The sequence below is a fragment of the Narcine bancroftii genome, chromosome 4, assembly GCF_036971445.1.
Source record: "Narcine bancroftii isolate sNarBan1 chromosome 4, sNarBan1.hap1, whole genome shotgun sequence".
Lineage (NCBI taxonomy): Eukaryota > Metazoa > Chordata > Chondrichthyes > Torpediniformes > Narcinidae > Narcine > Narcine bancroftii.
The window spans coordinates 244,778,688-244,798,902 of NC_091472.1; the positions used below are offsets into that span (position 1 = coordinate 244,778,688).

The 20,215-nt window shown below is 38.5% G+C and overlaps 1 protein-coding gene across 4 annotated transcripts in view; it reads left to right on the forward strand.

Moving 5' to 3' along the window:
* LOC138761810 (serine/threonine-protein phosphatase 6 regulatory ankyrin repeat subunit B-like) overlaps window positions 1–20,215 on the forward strand; it is a 149,077-nt gene that overhangs the window by 35,627 nt on the left and 93,235 nt on the right. For all 4 annotated transcript variants that reach the window (XM_069934576.1, XM_069934574.1, XM_069934577.1 and 1 more), the window contains exons 2-5: window positions 917–1,000; window positions 8,563–8,641; window positions 12,219–12,289; window positions 16,813–17,013. In XM_069934576.1, the coding sequence (XP_069790677.1) occupies window positions 917–1,000; window positions 8,563–8,641; window positions 12,219–12,289; window positions 16,813–17,013 (435 nt within the window). The remainder of the gene's footprint in view (window positions 1–916; window positions 1,001–8,562; window positions 8,642–12,218; window positions 12,290–16,812; window positions 17,014–20,215) is intronic.

Here is a 20,215-nt window from a genome sequence, read left to right on the forward strand (position 1 = left end):
AATGAAAGTTTGCCTGTTGTGAAGAAATATTTGTTAGGTCATGATAAGCATGCTTTGGAAAAGTGTGCACAGATAGAAAAGAAGATGCATCATTAATAATCACTTTTTTGAAGGAAAATGGAGTATATTTTGGCTGTCTGTGCAGAGGACACATAGCAAAAATTGCAAAAAGCGACTTGGATGTGACATATGAAGTCAAAAACATCATAAAATGCTACATATCTTCCAGGAAAAGAATAAGGAAAAGGAACAAATGACAAGAAAAGAAGCAGATGAAAATGGTGCTGAAGCCTCGGTATTGACAAATGGTCTTCCTGGGGCAAAAGAGAACAACTGCATATCAGGGTGAAATCGGAGTTCAATGTTCATGTATGGTACCTATGAAATGCTATGATGGAGGAAGGAGAGCAAATGTCAAATGCTGGACTATTGTTGGATCTGGATGAAATTTTATGGAATGATTTGTGAAATCTGGAGGCCAATGGGATAGAAGGGATTTACCCCTCTTTGGACAGAGTGGGGTGAGAGTTGAGGTGTGTGAAATTCATGAGATAGTTGTCTGTTTGTTCAAAATATTTGTTAATGTGATGTCTACTTCAATATTGTTGTGGAAAGATTGAAAGGTATATTGCAACAATGAAGTGACGCTGGAATTCTGAAATGAAACCAGAAATTGTGTACAGGCAATGTTTTCACATTTTACTTTGGTAGAACTCTTGAGACACCTTTTAAGTTGAAGTACTTGAATGAAAAGAAACTGGTACTGAATGGATCCCCCATAATTTTGGGTATATCTCTTACCAATGAAATGCTGTGCACATTTACTCCATATTGAATGGATCTGATTTTTTTCCTATAGATATTTGTTTGAATCTTTATTATAATTAACATTGTCAATCACTTTTTTTTATTCTAGCCTCCGTTGGTCTATGCAATATTTAATGGTGATTCTGAAGAGGTACGGGTGCTAATTTATAAAACTGAAGATGTCAATGCTTTGGTAAGTCTCTATTAAGCTTTTCAAGGTTCCATTTATTGTCACATAAAAATACATTAAAAATGTAATATTTTTCCTGAATATGTTCCTTGAGAAGATGGTTTAGTAAGTCCCTGTTGAGCTTTTCAAGGTTCTTTTTGTCAGACAATAAATACATTAAAAATATCATGTACGTATTTCACTGAATGTGTTGCATGAACAGAGGCTAAAGTTGTATCGGATTATAAATAAGCATTGGGGTAAAAGCACAATGCAGGAGAAACTCAGCAGATGACATAGCATACTTTATACAGCAAACATAATGATACATAACTAATGTTTCAGGCCTGAGCCTTTTATCAACACAAAATTTAGGTAGGCATCTGAAAAAATAGTGGGGAAGGGGAGGAGCTCAGGCCAATAGGCAAGAGATAAAGGAGTGCACAAGAGGAAACAGGGAGGGGGGGGGAGTGATTGGTCTCTGAATGGAGAGGGAAGAGGGTGGAGAGCTGGAGAAAAGGAGTCAGGGAGAATGGGGTGAAATCTAGGTGAAATCGGAGGTCAATGTTCATGCTATCCAGTTCAAGAATTCCTAGATGGAATAATAGTGTTGCTCCTCCAATTTACGGATGGCCCTGGTTGGTGAAGCATGAGGCAATGTTCAGACAAGTCAGAGCAAGAGTAGAGTGCAGAATTGAAATAATTGGTGTGACAGAATATAGATATGTTTTTGGGAGATAAATTGGGGCAGGATTTTTAGTGTAGGTCACATACAAATACTTTAAGATAGATCTTATTTAAAATATTGGAACTCCGCTCATGCTGGAGATGTTGGGGACAACAGTCTTTGCAAAAGCTTTGGAGAGTGCCCAGGAGACTTCACTAATGGATTGTTGTTTACAAAAAGGCAACAGATGAAAGAGCTTGTCGGAGCCGCATTCTGTCTGGAGTGGAACTTGCTGTTCTAGGAGGGTCACATGGTTTTGCAAGCAGTGAGAGTAAAACAGGCTTTCTCTCTGTGAGGGAGAGAGAGAGAGAGAGAGAGAGAGAGAGAGAGAGGCACACACAGAGATCAGTTCTACAGTTTTACAGTCAGCAGCAGCAACTGGGACTGGAACAGGACAAGCTGGGAAGCTTGTGGAAAACCCCATTTGGAAGCCTGGATGTGAGTGCTTGGTTCAGCCTGGTCAAAGCTCTGGTAGTTCATGCAAGAGGAGAGGACTGGCTGTCTAATGTTTCACTTTGAATAAGAGAAACAAAAAGATACTCTGTGATGACCTGAAAGAAAGAGATTATCATCTGGAGAACCCTGAGGGGGCATGTTTCGTCAGCACCTGGAACAACAAATTTCTCTCTGAAAGCTGACAAGAACCTTCCTGAGCAGTAGCCATTTACCTTTCAAGCACCAAAGCCTGGTGAACTTTATAAATGTTAAATTCTGTGCACAGTATAAGAATTGCCTGCAATCAGTGAACTTTGAGGAATGAGAAGTGAGATTGAACTGTGAATCAAATAACTTTATGAACTTACACACACATTACATACACGTGCACTTGGAATTAGAAGGGGGTTAAGTTAGGTTAGTTAAGTCAATAGTGATAAGTTAAAGTGTGATTCTGTTTTCATGTTTAAAGATAATAAAAAGCAACTTTTGTTTAAGTAACCATTTGATTTGGTGAATTTCTATTGCTGCTGGGTTTTGGGGTCCTCTGGGCTCGTAACATTGGCCACTGGGTGATCCCCATAATTGATGTGGACAAAGCGAAAGTGTTTAGTGAGGCGATTTTTTTTTTTTTTCTTTTTTCTTCTTCTTCTTTCTTCTTATTCCCAATTTGCATCCAGTCTCTCCAGTGAAGAGAAGACCATAACAAGAGCACCGATGCAGTAGATTATCCCTGCAGATTCACAAGTGAAGTGTTGTTTCACTTGGAAGGACTGTTTAGGGCCCCGAATAGTGATGAGGGAGGAGGTGTGGGTGCAAGTGTGTCACTTCCTGTGGTCACAGGGTAGGTGCCAAGGGGGCAATTAGTGGGAGGGGATGATGGACGAGGGAGTCACAAAGGGAGCAATACCAACAGAAGGCAGGGAGGGGAGAAGAGGAAAAAATGTGTTTGATGGTGGGATCACATAATAGGTGAGGGAAATGGCAGAGGATAGTTCACTTCTCTAGTGACCTGTTAAGGACACAGAACAACTTCTCACTTGTCAAGAAGGTGCAACAGCGACTGCACTTCCTGAGATGACCTTGCTTCGCTGACCATTAACAGCTCAACCGTTGAGGTTGTCAAGAGTATTAAGTTCCTTGGCGTGCACTTGGTGGAGAATCTCACCTGGTCCCTAAACACTGGCTTCATAGCCAATAAAGCTCAACAGTGCCTCTACTTCCTGTGAAGTCTGAGGAAACTTCATCTCCCACCCTTCATCCTCACAACATTCTACAGATGATGTATTCAGAGCATCCTATGCAACTGCATTACTGCCTGGTCTGGAAGCTGTATCACCTTGGACTGCAAGACCCTGCAGAGAATAGTGAAGTTAGAAGAAAAGATCATTGGGGGCTCTCTTCTTACCATGAAGGACATCTACACACTTGATGCAGGCGAAAGGCAATAAACATTGTGAAGGACTTAACACACCCCTCATGTAAACTGTTTTTTCCTTTCTGCCATCTGGTGGGAGGTACTGTAGTACTCACGCCCTTGCGTCCAGATTGGGCAACAGTGTTTTTTCCCTTCAGCCATCAGGTTCCTTAATTCCCAGAACATATGTGAATAATGTATTGTGGATTTTTACTATATACTTCTTAATATTTTAATATTTTAACATGTTTAACTTCTATTCTGACACATTTATGTAAATATGCTTTGTGGTCCTGGAGAAACGCTATCCTGTCTTTACCATGTGAACATGGTATGATCAATAAATAAAAGTGACTTGACTGTATTGGGCAAGGCTATAGACTATTATTATATCAAGATTCTACAGGAGCCTGGCAGAGGAAGATTTGAGGAGTTTTGCCTATGTTGGTTTGCAGCATGGATTACTCTACAAAGCCAACAAAAAGATGGGCATTGCTGGGACCTGAGTGGGTACCCATTGCTACCCTTTAAATTTGGAGCAAGTGGGTTGAGTCAGAGGGGAAGATGTTGACCGTAAGAGCAAATTCAGTCAGGCGGAAGAGTGTGGTGGGAGAGGCAGACTGCTTCAATTTGATGTTTGGAAAGAAATTAAGGAATTTGAGACCTTCATTATAGGGGATGGATGTGTCGTGATTGGATGTCCATAGTGAAAATGAGGCAGTCAAGTTCAGGGAATTGGAAATCATGTGAAGTACTGCAGATGTAGGTAGGGAGGCACTGGACAGAGGAGACAAAGTGCAGTCAAGGTAAGATGATACCAGTTCTGTGGGCAGGGGCATATAGAAACAATAGTCGACCTGGATAATTGAGTTTGTGTATTTTTGGTAGGAGGTAGAACCAGGCAATGTGGGGGTGGGAAACGATGAAGTTGGAGGCTGAGGGAGAGAGATGAATAAAAGTGATAAAGTTAGAGAAGGTATGTGAGTTAGTGGCTTGATGTTCTTTGGTGGGGTCCTGTTGAAGGATAAATAAGAGGAGGTATCTGAGCACTGCCATCTGGCCTAAACAAGGAAGAGGTCAATGCACCAGACTACAACAGTACCACCCATGTCTTCAGGTATGATAGTGACGTTGGGAAAGGTGTGATGAGAGTGGAAGGCAGAGTGTTCCAAGGGGGTGAGATTGGAATGTGAGGGGAGTGGTGAAGTTGAGATGGTTGATATCTCGGCAGCTAGCCAAGAGGAGCTGTCCAGGAGGGGAAAGAGCCTTAACGTGGGAGAAAGGATCTTCAGTTTGGGGGGGGGGGGGGGGGTAGAAGAAGGTGAAGAATCATGGTGAAGAAGTAGGCATGGACACAGCTGAACTCATTGTGCGTCTGAATTTTGGTTCTTTTTAATGATTGTTGGGCAAGTTTAATTGACTGAACAACATTGCATCTGCTGAGAAGTCCAGAGCGTTTCTCATTCATGGAATTTGGCTGATGTGCATCATTTATTCAGATTTCAGATTTATTGTCAGAGTACATAAATGACATCACATAAAATCCTGAGATTCTTTTTCCTGCGGCCAAGGCAGAATTACCACTTATTGGTATTTTGGAAGTGCAAAAAAAAAACTACACAAAGTTCACATGTAAACAAATGAAGGACTGTAAACAGATAACATAGAACACTACAGCACAGTACAGGCCTTTTGGCCCTCGATGTTGTGCCGAAGCCTCCACCATCATCCCTGGCAAGGCATTCCAGACGACAACCCTGTATTTCCTGCACCATTCCAAAATCTGTCTGCTTATCTGCTCTTCAGATATAAACCAATATAATAATGAATATAAACAAATTGTGCACTACAAAGAAAATAAATAAAAATCAATAAAGTATACAAGTAATAGTCCTTAAATGGTTCCTTATTGAGTTTGTTGTTGGGTTTGATGGTGGAGGGATAGCATCTGTTCCTGAACCTGATGGTGTGGATCTTGTGGTTGATGTGGATTCTTGATGATTGCTGCTTCTCTCTGATGCCAGCGTTCCCTGTAGATGTTCTTGATGGTGGGGAGGGTTTTGCCTGTGATGACCTGAGCTGTATTCACTACCTTTTGGAGGGATTTACACTTGGGGGGGGTATTAGTGTCCCTATACGGGACCATGATATATCCGGTTGACACACTTTCTACCACTTATCTGTAGAAATTTGCCAGGGTGTCTGGTGTCATACCAAATCTCCACAAATTCCTGAGTGAGTAGAGGTGATGATGTGCTTTCTTCATGATGCCATTAGTGTGTTGAGTCCATGAAAGATCCTCTGAGAACTTAAATTTGCTTACCCTCTGCCCCTCTGATTTCCCCATTGATCACTGGATCGTACACCTTTCATTTTCCCTTCCTGAAGTCAACAATCAGCTGCTTGGTTTTGGTGACATTGAGTGCAAAATTGTTGGTGCACCATTCAGCCAAGTTTTCACTCTCCCCCCTTTTTTATATAACCCACTACGAAGGTATTGTCAGCAAATTTGTGGATGGTGGTGTTGTCGTACCAAGCCACACAGTTATAGGTGTAAAGCCATTAGAGCAGGGGTCTAAGAATGCAGCCCTGTGGTGCTCTGGTTCTGATGGAAATTCTAGAGGAACCGTTCTTACCAATTCTCACTGATTGAGGTCTGATAATCCATGATCCAATTATACGATGGGGTGCTGAGTCGCAGGTCTTCAGTTTTAAGAGGATGATGGTGTTAAATGTTGAACTGTAGTGGATAAAGGGCATCGTGATGAATGTATTTGGCCAAGATTATTTGGCCATATACTTGAGAAAATATCGTTGGTCAGATTTCGCTCTAAATTTTGTGAGTTTGTTAAAATCAATAACAACAAATGATCCTAATGAACGATTGATTATTTTGTGCAAACTCCTGTGCGTACAGTTCATTTGCACGTAATCAATGGAGATATTTTTTAGGGCAGTACAGTTCTTTTTTTTATCCCTGGAAATTGATTTTGTTTGTTCAAACAATTTGAAGTAAATATATTTTGTTTAATTTATAAACCCTATTGTTACCCTTTTTTTCTTTTACCTGATGCGTTGTTTGACCACTTGATTGTTGAGCTCCGCATTGGAGCCTTTTTTGGTACATGAGACATAACAGTCAAACAATCCTGTTGCCACCTAGTATTCACATTGTTCCAGCAAAGGTCATTGAATAACAATTTAGATATGATCCCTGATTACAAGAAAGGCTGAATTGAAAAACATCTTGGGTCCCTCATGGTCTCTGCAGCTGAAGTTGTGTTAATTTGACTTGGTTAAGACCTTTCTGTTTTGAGCCAGAAGGTTTTGGGTTCTCTCCTCAGCCCCATGATTTATACACTTACTATTAGTTTGGTGCTAAGGAAGTGCTAAATGGAATTTATCATATGAGCTGCTTGTTGGGCTTGCTGTGCCAACATAATTTTTGCCCTTGTGTTTTATTTGGATAAGTAATTTATTAACTTTAAGATGTCAACTGAGTGTAATGAAGTACAATATAAATGCAGAAATATTTCTTATTCACTGAGAATTCATTGGGCAATTGATGAAAGATTGTTTTTTTTTGTTTTAAATTAGAAATACTGGTTATTGCACCTGGAATGAAGGTTAATCATTTATTGACATATTTCTTATGTATGAAAGAAGGCTGGAAAAACTGGAAGTTCTTTTTGTATTGAAAAGAGGTCAGTGAGTTCTTGTGAGATCTGAGATAAAACATCCCCAACCCATTTCCACCAAAAAAGAATCAGCTTCTTTGTTGCTTGTGCATGAGAACGACTGGCTTTCACACAAGGAACTTCCAGTTTGACCAGCCTGTTTGTTCTCAAGAAAAAGGATGAATACAAGTTTGGTCCAATTAGGGTGAACATTCATGCTGCATATTCCCACACTTCTTGTTCCCTGGAGCTTTTAAACATAGTTTCAGGATTTTGCATTAGAAAAACGAAGAAATGTTAAGGTTATTGTCATCTGATTGCACAAGTACAACCCAACGAAACCGTGTTCTCTGGTCTTCAGTGCAAAACACAGAGACACAATGAGCTATAATCCAGATACAGACAAAGATATATAAGTAGATATTATATATGTAAAATATTGTTTCATGAAAGTGAGAGTGGTTCATTTGGTCATTCAGCACTCTCACTGTCCATGGGAAGAAGCTGTTCCTCAGTCTGGTGGTGCTGGCTCTGAAAGTTGCTGTGTGCGGGGGTGGAAGGGGTCCTCGATGATTTTGTAAGCCCTCTTCAGACATCAGTCTGGGAAGATCATGTAGATGGTTGTGGGGGTGCTAGTCTTCCAGTCTGCTACTCTTCAGGCCCTGTAGACCTGTGGATTGACCCACGATCCTTTTCTCTGCAGCAACTGTTCCACACCGTGATAGAGCCAGGATGCACTCGATAAAGCTCCTGTGGAAGATTGTTCACCAGTTTGTGAAATGAATAATTTTTGGGTGGCACAGTGATGCAGGAAGTAAAACTACTGCTGTATAATTTAATCCCTGTCTTTTTGTGTTCTCCATGTGTTTGCATGGGGTTCCTCCAGGGGGTCTGGTTTCCTGCCATATCCCAAATATCTGTTTGTTGATGGGTTAAGTGAATCTGGGAGTAGTTGATAGATTTATGGGAAGAATAAAAAGTTTATATATTAATCTATAATTTATATTAATGTTCATGACCAAACACCAGTTGTTTCTCAAGATCTTGAGGACCAGAAGATTTAGGAGATATTTGGCCTTTTGAGTCCGCTCTGACATTCTTTCATCAGCTGATCCATTCTCCCCCTTGATGAACTGTAGAAAGAGAATCAGAACTGGCCTTAAATGTCAATGTTTCTCTTTTTATGGATGTTGACTAATTCCAGTGTTTCCAGCATTATTCATTAATTTTAAAAAATATATTTTATTGCCTTGAGTTCAACTTTAACTTAATAATGTTTAGAAGAGTGTGTTATATATTATTGCTGAGATTAATTATTTTTTTCCAAAAGGATTCTGAGAAACGGACACCACTGCATGCAGCTGCCTATCACGGTAATGCTGAAATTATTGAGCTCCTCATCCTATCAGGTAATTTTGTTTACTTTGTTCTGTTTTATTCTAAAGAGGTTTTAGTTGGTTTTTCGACAGTAATTAGAATCTGGAGCTTTGTGTTGATTGAAAAAAGATGCTTATTAGAAATTCAGTGGCTCATTGGTTATATCTGCATTTGATACATTCACTTTTTTCATTTTCTCTGGTTCCTCTTGCTACTGGAGAAAACCTAAGATTTTGTTTGGGGTGGGGGGTGGTGGGAAAATGCTATTGGTCTATCTTCATATTAATAATCTTCATTGAGTAATACAAGGAAACATCTCTGTCGAACTGAGAAAATATTTCTGAAGGATTTTGTATTTGCAAGAATTTTTCAATGAGAAGCACCTTTTGAATAATGTAAATTTAAAACAAAATTATGGAAACTTTTAATTGTTAGTTGTGTAGTTTGCATGATATGTCAGGTCCAAAATAATGCTTAAATTCAGTATCTGAAGAATTTTCATTTGTGCATCTTTTCAGAACAGAAATTTGATCCAAGTCCTGTGTGTCCAAAATCAAATCAGATTTTGAAGTTTTGTGTTTTTAAAAAATATTTTATAAATTTTAAACCATAACATCAAACATTATATTAAATTTAAAAAATATTCAAAAATTATACATGAGGTATATATAAAAGAAAACCCCCTGCTCCCTCTCTACCCCCTAAAACCCTTAAAAAAAGATAGAAGGATCAGAGAATGCCAAGGGAATAAAGCATTTATAACATAAATTCTAATATTGGAGGTTACCAAGAGGTGAGGTTATCAAGAGTTTATCAAACATACAAGCCCACATTTTGTAAATATGGGGGCCATATTTTCCTTAACAAGTGATATTTATTTTGTAAACTATACCTAATCTTCTCTCATGCAATGCAACTATGAAGTTCTGTGTGCCATTTTCCATCCCTAAATCTGTATCTGTCTTCCATGATATATATTGCTCTGCATTTTCTAGAAACTGTTAAAGCAATTTGCACAAATTTAGTTTGATGCATAGTTAATTTTAATTTAGATCCTATAACCTTAATATTACTCAGTAAAAATAACATCAGATCCTGTGGGAACTTGACCCCTGTAATCCGTTCCAAAAAAAATTACCTACTTCCAATCAAAAATATCTGAACTTAGGACATTGCCAAGTAGAATACAGAAAAGTTCCAACCTTAAGCCGCATCTAAACCATAAATTTAATCAATTTAATTTTTGTGGAATCAAATATAATTGATGCAAAAAATTACATTGAACTTGCCTGTATCTTACATCTATAATTTTTGTCATGTTATTCTTACATAATTCCATCGGATCTTTCTCATTTATTTATCGATTTAAATATACTTCCCATCTCAATCTCAATTTATCCACCCCTATTTTGGGAGCTTTCCTTTGAAGTAACTTATACATTACAGAAATAAATGTAATGTGATGGTCCACATCATTGACAATAGGTGAACTGGCTCCACATGTTACAGCTGTGGTCAAGATGATGCCGCCGGGGTCGTCCTTTCAATTGAGTAGCTTTATAATGTTTCAGGCTCTGAGTCCATGAACTTAAAAATGGGCAATGAACGTTGGCATTGACACCAATGCTCCTCTTGAAAAATTAAACACTAAGCATGAGAGAAAAAGGTTCAATTGTAAGGCTTCAGATGAAGGCTTACACTTGAATCCATTAAAGTTGCACATTTGAATGTACATTCGGGAGTTTGGTGTTGTCAATGGGATGGACTTCCAAGTATGACATTTAATTGGATTAATCTACCTTGAGTAGATATTTCAAAATTGAATCCTCGCTTCTGCCTCGTTAACCAACAGCAAAAAAAAAGATATCTGATTATATGTCGAAATTGCAAATCAGCACTTTTAATTCCTCATATTTTTACAAATGACTAAAGTTTTATGATGTTTATTTGGCTGCAACAGTTGAATATATCTTTAGGACATTATTGACCATTAACAAATGTGAGTTGCCTTAGAAATTCTTGGGTATTGAATGGTTGTGCAGAATGACTGATCCCTATTTTGATAATAATGCCTGACGATCAAACTCTGGTTCTTTTGAAATGTCATTGCATGTTTCTAAAGTAAAAATGTGCTGCTCGGGATTAAGGCCAGAGGAGAGAAATAACTAGGATTGGACCCTGACATCAGTGGAAGAAAGGCACGTAGCTGATGACTGGGTCCTGGGATGTCAGCGTATTGGGAGCGTTGGAGCAATGGGGATATGAGGGAATTGGAACTCAGGACCGTGAAATTTTGTAGGAAAGTCTTGGTTTGGAGTTAAGGGTCCTGAAAGCTTTGGAATTAAGGTTGGTTTCGCTGGGGGTTGGAGTTGACAGTTAGGGAGCGAGAATGGAGGAGAAATATCAGAGAGTTAATTGGGGAGTGGTAGAAGTATAAAACAAGAATGGTACTTGACCGCAATTGTAATTTAAGTCAGGGTTGGGGGTAGTGGAGAAGGTGAAGTGTTGTACCATTTTTATTTTAAGACCGTTTTTGTTTGCATTTTTTTCGGATTTGGAAGTTGGAAAAGTTTCCATCTGTTCAGCAAAAGTTCAACAAAACTATTTGCACTTGCACATAATCTTTTTTTTGTAAGTTTTATTTATTGTTCAAAATAGGGCATACAATCAAATATAAAATACAGATACACATAATATTTTCTCCCCTATAGTTCCCCCTCCCTCCCCCCCCCCCCCCCACTAACTACCCTGAAGGAAAGGAGGAGTTAAACACATATAACAATCAACCAGTCACCATGTTTGGTGCTGCCCCAACAGTGGGGGAAAAAAAACTCTACTACCTATTTAAACCCATATATTTCATATATGGGCTCCACACCTTAACAATAAAAAAGAATAGTTATTACGTAAATTATAAGTTTTCTTTTCCAATGAAATTCAGGATCTCATTTCCATATGCCATCTTTGAATACTTAAGTTTCATTTTTCCAAGTAATAGATAAAAATAAAAATTTTCTCGCCACAGCCAATGCTAATCTTATGAATGCAATCTGAAATTTTAATTCCAAAATCGTTTTTTAATATATCCCAATAAAAATACCAAAGGATCAAATGAAAGTTTAAATTTAAATAAACCTTCCAAAAATTCTATAATTCTACTCCAAAATGGTTTATCTGTTTCATGCAACCAAACTGAATGTAAAAAAGAACCAACTTGTTCACCACATCGAAAACACATATCTGAAGAAATAAATCCATATTTCCTTAACTTCTCAGGAGTTAAATAAAACTGATGTATAAAATTATAATGAACTAATCTGTATCTTACATTCACTCATTTAGTCATACCATCTTCAAATCTAGTCATCTAGTCATCTTGAGAAATTGAAATAGACAAGTCCTTTTCACACTTAATTCTTGCTTTATAAACATCCAATTTTAACATTTTATTCCTGTCTAGAAATGTTAAAATATGTGGCTACCTTGCCCTTCTAAAGGGAAGAAATGATGCAATCGTAAATCTCATGCACATAGGCAAAACCTTAACCAATACTTCTATTACTATCTGTACACGAGGTAAAGTTATTTTGTTTGGGATTTCTTTTACAGGCGCTCGTGTTAATGCTAAGGATAACATGTGGTTAACTCCATTGCATCGAGCTATTGCTTCACGTAAAGATGTAAGTTTTACAACTTGATGTTTTTGAGTGCTCTTTGGTGAAAATTTTGAAGAGAAATTGTAAGAGCCACGTTAATAATCAAATGCAAATGACTAAATTATGGAACATTGGTTGTTTTATTTAGTAGCAAAAAAATGATTTTGTTGTTGAATGTATGTTCATTCTTTGCTGTGCTCTTGACAGAAAAATGGGGCATTTTCTCTTGCAGATAAAAATGTATTTCATTGTAATGAGTGATTTTTTTTAAAAAATTGACTCAAATTTCCATTTTATTGTGTAACTTTTTTTAAATGAATGGGATAATGCAAAACAAAAATGGAAATGAGGATCTGGGAATAGGACCAACAAATGCTTTAAATGATTTTGCATGTTCTGCAAGGGATTTAGGGAAAAATAATGTTGAATGAAGTTTGCATTTCACTTGCTTCACTGAATTTTTTTTGGTTCTCATATAGCAAATTTTAAATGTTAAAATAAAATCATTCTCAGTGGTACTGTACAAATAGAATGGCATGGTGAAAATTGCAAAGCTTAGTAATGCCTGAAACAAAATTGAAACTTCAGCTTTGGTCTGAGTCTCACTGATCTTAGCACAATGAGTTTTATGCAATTTGTAATCTTGTCAAAAGTTTGTTCAATTACTGACATCTGAGGAGGCAGTAGATTTAGATGAAAAGCTTTGAAAGCTGCTAATTTTTGAAATTCCTTAGAATTTATTGGAATCCCTTTCTAGCCTGGATATCCACCATTAGTAACCACTGATGGAATGGATTTAAATTTAATTTATTTAAAACTGGTTTCTTCCAAAGGCATTATTAATCCCTGTACGTTGCCATTGGAAAGCATCTGATGACAGTGTTTTTCAAACCAACTCATCCATGCCAACCAAGATACCCATCTACGTGAATTCCATTTTCCTATGTATTGTTCACATTCCTTGAGACCTTTTGCTACAGAGCTGTCAAGTCTTTTTACATGTTGTAATTTTACCTGCCTCTGTGATCTTTGAGTTAAACAAGAAAGTCAGCAAATGTGCTGATTGCAGTTCAATAAACAAAAGTGGTGGAGAAACTCAGCAAGCCACACAGCATTCCTTATGAAACAGATATGTAACCAAAGTTTCAGGCCTGAGCCCTTTGTCAAGGTATGAGCAAAAAACAGGCAGGGGCCTAAATAAAATGGTGGGGAAGGAACACAGACCTCTAGGCAAGAGGTTGTTGGTCGATGTGGGTGGGAGGACAGAAGTGATGGAGGGAGGAGTTAGTTCTCTGAATGGAGAGGGAAAGAGGAAAGGAGACTGTCTGCCCTCTCACCCACACTCTTTCCCATGGGCCTGTGCTCCTCCCCCTGCCTCTCCCACCACCGTTTTATTCAGGTGCCTGCTTTCTTTTCGCAGATACCTTGATGAAGGGCTCAGCACCGAAATGCTGATTACATATCTTTGCTATGTTAGCAATGCTGCATGACTTGCTGAATTTCTCTAGCAGTTTTGTGTTTTAATCTGCAATCTTTGACCAATGTACTCAATCTATTGCTCCTTTCACATTGGCAAACTGGCAGGTGACCGAACTGTTTTGAAATACTGGTAGGGCCGTTTGCACTGGACCAAGAATTACCTACCTGGTAGCGCAGAGCAAAGGGTGCCTATCCACCAGCGATGATATCTTTAGTGATGCCTCAAGTGAGAGTGGACCTTCCCTCCTGGAATTTCATATGGTAGAGAAACCCCTCCAAAAATGCTCCGTGTATACAGCCCTTACCTTATGCCAAGGCACACTAGGACTTGAACGGAAAAGGCGGCTAGTTTCTTGCCTGCTCTCTGTCTCTCGGTCTCGTATAAACTGTGTGTGTGCGCGCTATTTCCATTACCCCCGTAAGTTTTAATTGGGGGGGGGGGACAATTTCAGTGCTTGCCATAGACGCTATTTTCCCGAGATACGCCACTGAGAAAAGCACAGGAAACTCCCCCCAACACACGCACAACCACCCCCCACACCCAACAGCAGGAGGCTATTGGAGCAGATAAAATCATTGAAAAAAAACCAAACAATAAAGAGGACTGAATTAGTTGGGTGCATTCTTGCCGTGAGCTAAAACGGAACTTTTGAAGTCGACTTTAATTCAGTTGTTTAATTAAATTGTGTGCTCTTTTATTTTTGTCTTGTTTTATTCCTGCTTTGATTTTCCCACAGTCCTTTATAAATTGTGTGTGTATTTTCCCACACTCTTATTCATGTGTGTATTATTTCCCACTATGATTTTCTGATACTGACTGGAGTAGGTTTATATAGGTTGGCACAACATCATGATCTGAAGTGCTCATATACTGTGCTGAAAATAATGCTTAATTATGTTTAATACAAAATCATATCATATTGATCAAGATTGTATTCAATTTACTAAATTCACAAAGTTTATACTTTTTTTAAAATCAGTGTTGTTATTTGGAAGAATATCTTTTGTTTCCTTCACATTCCTGCATGCACGCAGGAATGTCATCAACGCATCACTATTTACCATTTAGATGACAGTGCAGTTCAATACTGCAGAAACTCAGCGGAACACACAGCATCTACAGAAAGTAAAGGATAACCAATATTTCACACCTGAGGTTTTCGTTGAGGTACGAAAAATATCGGTGCCTAAATTAGGAGGATGGCCAAAGCAGAGGAAGGGGCATGGGGAGGAGCACAGAGTAATATGATTGAGGTCAATGGCGGATATGGATGGGAGAATAGAAGAGAAAAGAGCTGAGAAATGATAAAGAGAGAGGGTAGCTCTCTGAATGGGAAGGGAAGGGGGTGGGGAGCTGGAGGAAAGGAGACAGGGATAGGGAAAGAGAAACTTGGGGGAGGAGTTTAAAAGAAACTGGAGACATCGATTGATTGGAGAGTGCCAAGACGGAATGCAAGGTATTCCTCAAATTTGTGGGTAGCCTCCGTTTGTCTGTGGATTCGGCCGTGGATAGGCATGTCAGTGTGGGAATGGTGTGTGGAATTAAAATGGTTTTCCACGGTGAGATCCCTTTTATTGCAGTGGACAAAGCGAAGGGTGGTCAATGACCTGATCTCCCAGTCTGTGTCTAATCTCTCAGATGTAGAGGAGGCCACAACAGGAGCACCAGATGCAAATCCTCCACAATTTACATCACCTACAACATTATCCCACCACCAGACATGTCTTCCCCTCCCCTCTCTGGTTTCCACAGGGACTGATCCCTCCTGGGACCTCACGTAAACACTGATATGTTTTCTTTTAGAATATTTAACTTTGAATGGAGTGTACTGGAGCTGTTGTATGGAACTATGATAGTGTGACGTTCAGAAAAATACATTGGATATTACTAGGATAGGATCAGAATTGTTCTGGACTTCCAGTTTTTTAAGGTGTCATTTACATTACTTAAAACTCACAGATGCCTTTTTAATCAGTTAAAAATATTCAAATAAAGCAACAATTTTTTTTAAAAAAGGTAACCTTTTCCTTTTCATCTCCAGATTTTTGAATGAAATGTTATGGCTGGTCTGACTTGGCATAACCACAGGGAATTGCAGCATCTCGTCCCTGCTGTTGGACACCACAGGAAGTCTTGCAGAGACTCCAAATGCAACAACAAATTCTGTACTCTCATCACCTGCGTACAAGTTGAGGTGTTAATGCTGGTGGTTCCTTTTGGAACTGCTAATCATGGGCAACAAGATTTTGAATTTTATTGTACTTGGGGCGTCACAGTGGAAATAGATACTGTCGAAATAATGAAGTCCTGTGAATGGATGGCATAAGCAATTGTAGATGAGGCAGTGTTTGTGTTGTGAGCAGAATAGCAAATAAAATTCTGATTGCTTTTTTCTTGAACAAAGTTTTGACTGGAAGCTAGGAAGTTAGCTTTTTAAAATAAAAAATCAATGATAATTCTCAATAATTCTTGCAACTGTAAATTTCACAGATCAATGGATTAGAATGGAAAGAAATTGGGAACAGGGAAGGATTAAATATGAGATTTGTGTTAATATAGTACAAAATTAACCAAAATGGTCAAGACCTGGCCTATGTCGGATAAATGGTTTTTTGGTGATCTGGTCATTTTTAAAAAACAGCCCAGTAGCAACAGCAAATCACTTGTGACAGTATTTAAACAACAGCAAACAACAAGGGAAGGCTTTTTAAGCATGAAAATAATGTTTAATTCTCATCAGAAAAATGCTGGCCACCGTCACCAAGGTCCCCACTGCTGCCAGCAGCACGAGGTCAGTCAGCTCCTAAAAAATTTCAGATAAATGAGGATTTCTGATTTCTTTTGGATATCCTCATTTATCCAAAGTTTTTAAAAAAATGTAGATAAATGAGGATTTCGGAGAATTTAAGTTTGGATAATCGGAGCTGTACTATAGGTTGGTTAATGGTTGGCACGGATCTGTTTCCTTGCTATATCTCTCTGATAGGTTAAAAAGTTGGATTTGTTCAGATACTATGTTTCATATTTTAATTTCCATTCTATCTTGGAAATTCTAATTTTTTTTCAGGAAGCTGTTCGCGTTTTGATCAAGCACTCTGCTGACGTCAATGCTCGTGACAAAAATTGGCAGACCCCTTTGCACGTGGCTGCTGCCAAAAAAGCAATTAAGTGTGCAGAAGCAATCATTCCGTTGCTGAGTAGTGTCAATGTGTCTGATAGAGGAGGCAGGACAGCCTTGCATCATGCTGCTCTCAATGGACATGTTGAGGTATGTTCACCAATCTTAAATATGTGAGACAAAAATGAGGACGTGCTGGAGGTAAAAGCTTGTTTTCTCATTTATTTCTGAGGCTTTTGTATCTCAAATACTGCCTGCAATACACACCTTAAAGGTTTGTAAAATTTATGAAAAATGTTGGAGTGTTTGTCTTTTTAAATTAATCGTTTTCTTTCCAACTGTCTTCACTGTGTACCTGTCCTGTCCAATGCGAATGAGTTCAAAATGACTTTCCACATCTATGATTGTCCTGTAGATTTTGCTAATTTTATGTAGATATGTCATCTTTTCAATTAGAATGCACCTTTACCAATTTTAAAATCTTGTAATACGATGAAGTCTGGATGCAAAGATGTAATCCACCCTTTCAGCTTGGAAGAATTTTCACTTTGATGTTAATTTGCATACATTTGGTACATCAAAGATGATTCTGATTTTAAAAATTAAAAAAAAAATTTTTCACACTATGAACCATATTAACCAAAATACACACAAACATTTCCCTCTTGTCATTTTCTCCCCTTTTTCCCCCCTCCCTCCTTCCCACCCCCCTCCCTACCCACTAAACGTTCAACATGTACAATATATTAAACCCATTAAACAATGTCATCACACAATGAAAATAAACAAGAAAATTGTGTCATCTACTTTTACACACTGGGTCAGTTCATTTCATCTTCTCATTCTGTCATTTTAGGGGGTGGAAGTCCGCGGTAGGCCCTCTCTGTTGTGTTCCATGTACGGTTCCCAAATTTGTTCGAATACTGTGATGTTATTTCTTAAATTATATGTTATTTTTTCCAATGGAATACATTTATTCATTGCTATGTACCATTGCTGTACTTGGTATGTTGCTTTTTGTGATTTTATTTAATACCTGATTTAGATCTTCCCAAAACTTTTCCACTTTCTCACATGCCCAAATTGCATGTACTGTTGTTCCCGTTTCCTTCTTACAGCGAAAACATCTGTCTGATACTGTTGGGTCCCATTTATTTAACTTTTGGGGCATGGTATATAGCCTGTGTAACCAATTATATTGTATCATGCGTAACCTCGTGTTTATTGTATTTCTCATAGTTCTGGAGCATAGCTTTTCCAATTTTTCATTTTTTATCTTTATGTTTAGATCTTGTTCCCACTTTTATTTGGGTTTACAGCTTATTTCATCGTTCTCTTTTTCTTGCAGCTTGATGTACATGTTTGTTATAAATCTTTTAATTATCATTGTGTCTGTACTCACATATTCAAAGCTGCTTCCTTCTGGTAACCTCAGCCTGCTTCTCAATTTGTGCTTCAAGTAGGTTTTCAGTTGGTGGTTTGCAAACATTGTACCGTGAGTTATACCATATTTGTACTTCATTTGTTCAAAAGATAATAAATTATTTCCCAAAAAACAATTTTCTATTCTTTTGATCCCTTTTCTCTCCCATTCTCTAAAGCAGGGGTATCAAACTCAAATTCATGGAGGGCCAAAATTAAAAACTTGGACTAAGTCGAGGGCCGAACTAAATTTTTATTGAAAATTTTCAACAACATCTGCATGTTTTCTCTTCTTTCAACATATGTAATGTTAAACTTTTTCTTATTAAAATAAATGTTTGATAATAGTTTTGGATAAACTCTTTCCAGAAGCATTAACAAATGAGAAATAAAATACTCAATAAATAATATTTCTCTATAGAGGATTTGTCAAATGTTGCTAGTGTGCTGTCGAATAGTAAAATCTGAAGGCTATTGAGAATGTGGGAGAATAACATGATTCCTGAAACAATCAAATGGGTGACTGATTGTGGGCATGAACTCTAACAGGGTTATTTGCCATGCCCTTTTTCCATTGGTACAGATATCCTTTGATTTACACACTTTTCAAGTTTTATGCCTAATGAGCTTGTATCCAGGTGCAGGACCATTTTTAACCATGAATATATTTATCACTGTGACATGAAACTATTGGAAGATCGTTTTATCCTGAGATTAAAGTTCATAATACTTACTCAGGCCTGTGTGCGGGAGGGCGGGGTTTGCGGGCGATCGGGTTGGACAACGACAGTGCGGGGGCATCGGCTCTCGCTGCAGGGCGGCATCTCGGCGGATCAGCGGCCCCGTCACCGTGAGTTGCGGGTCAGCCTGCGGCAGGGAGGGGGAGTGAGCAACGGTCCTGGCGAGGTCAGGCCCGAGGCCTCCAGGCGCTGGGAAGCGGCCTTGGCCTTGGCTTCCCCTGACACCGGCCAGGCCCCAAAACCAGAGTCCACAGTGAGACCCTGCAACGTAAACAGAGGAGGTGGGGGCGATTAGCGGGCTGACGCCAATGCATTCTGGGATTTATAGTATTAGCTGTGCATGCGCTATACTGGCGCGGCAGCCAGCGGGCCACCTCTAATACATTTTTGAAATGATCTTGCAGGCCAAATTTGGCCCGCGGGCCAGAGTTTGACATGTGTGCTCTAAAGGAAAGGTTATCTATTGTGAAAGGGATTAGTTGATTTTTGTGTCAACAATAATTTTGGTAGTTGGTAATTTGTTTTTTTCCTTTCTACATGAATCTTCTTCCAAATGTTGAGCAGATGGTGCAGTACTGGTGAATTCCTATGTTGCACCAGCTTTTCATCCCACTTATAAAGTATATGGTCTGGTACCTTCTCCCCTATTTTATCTTGCTCTAATCTGATCCAAAAAGATGATTCTGATTTTTAATCTGTCCAGCAAGTCAATAAGAATTTAATATTAACAATAAAAGAATTAGTAGGAGTGTGGTATCATTGTTCATGTTCATATGTTACAATTTTAATCATGATTTTCAAAGGTATTCTAAGAAAACTGGTTTTCTTTTAAAAGAATGAATGTTTTTGTTTTATGTTGGACAATGGACTGTTTGTTATGATTTATAACATGACTTTCTAGGTATTGCCATTTGATAAAGCTGCATTTGCAGAATGGCATAATTCTTCAAGATTGGGGTCCACTAAAATCAGATTAATATTTTCACAGCATAATGCTTTCTCATAATGTCAATGCTTCCAAAATGAAATTCCAGGATGTGTTGAACTCAAATGTTTATCTATCACATTAATACATGATTTACTATCTTCTTCAGCATGATGCTGAAACAAGCCATGAAAGACCTCAACAATGAAGACTGTGTTTACATCCGGTACCGCACGGATGGCAGTCTCTTCAATCTGAGACGCCT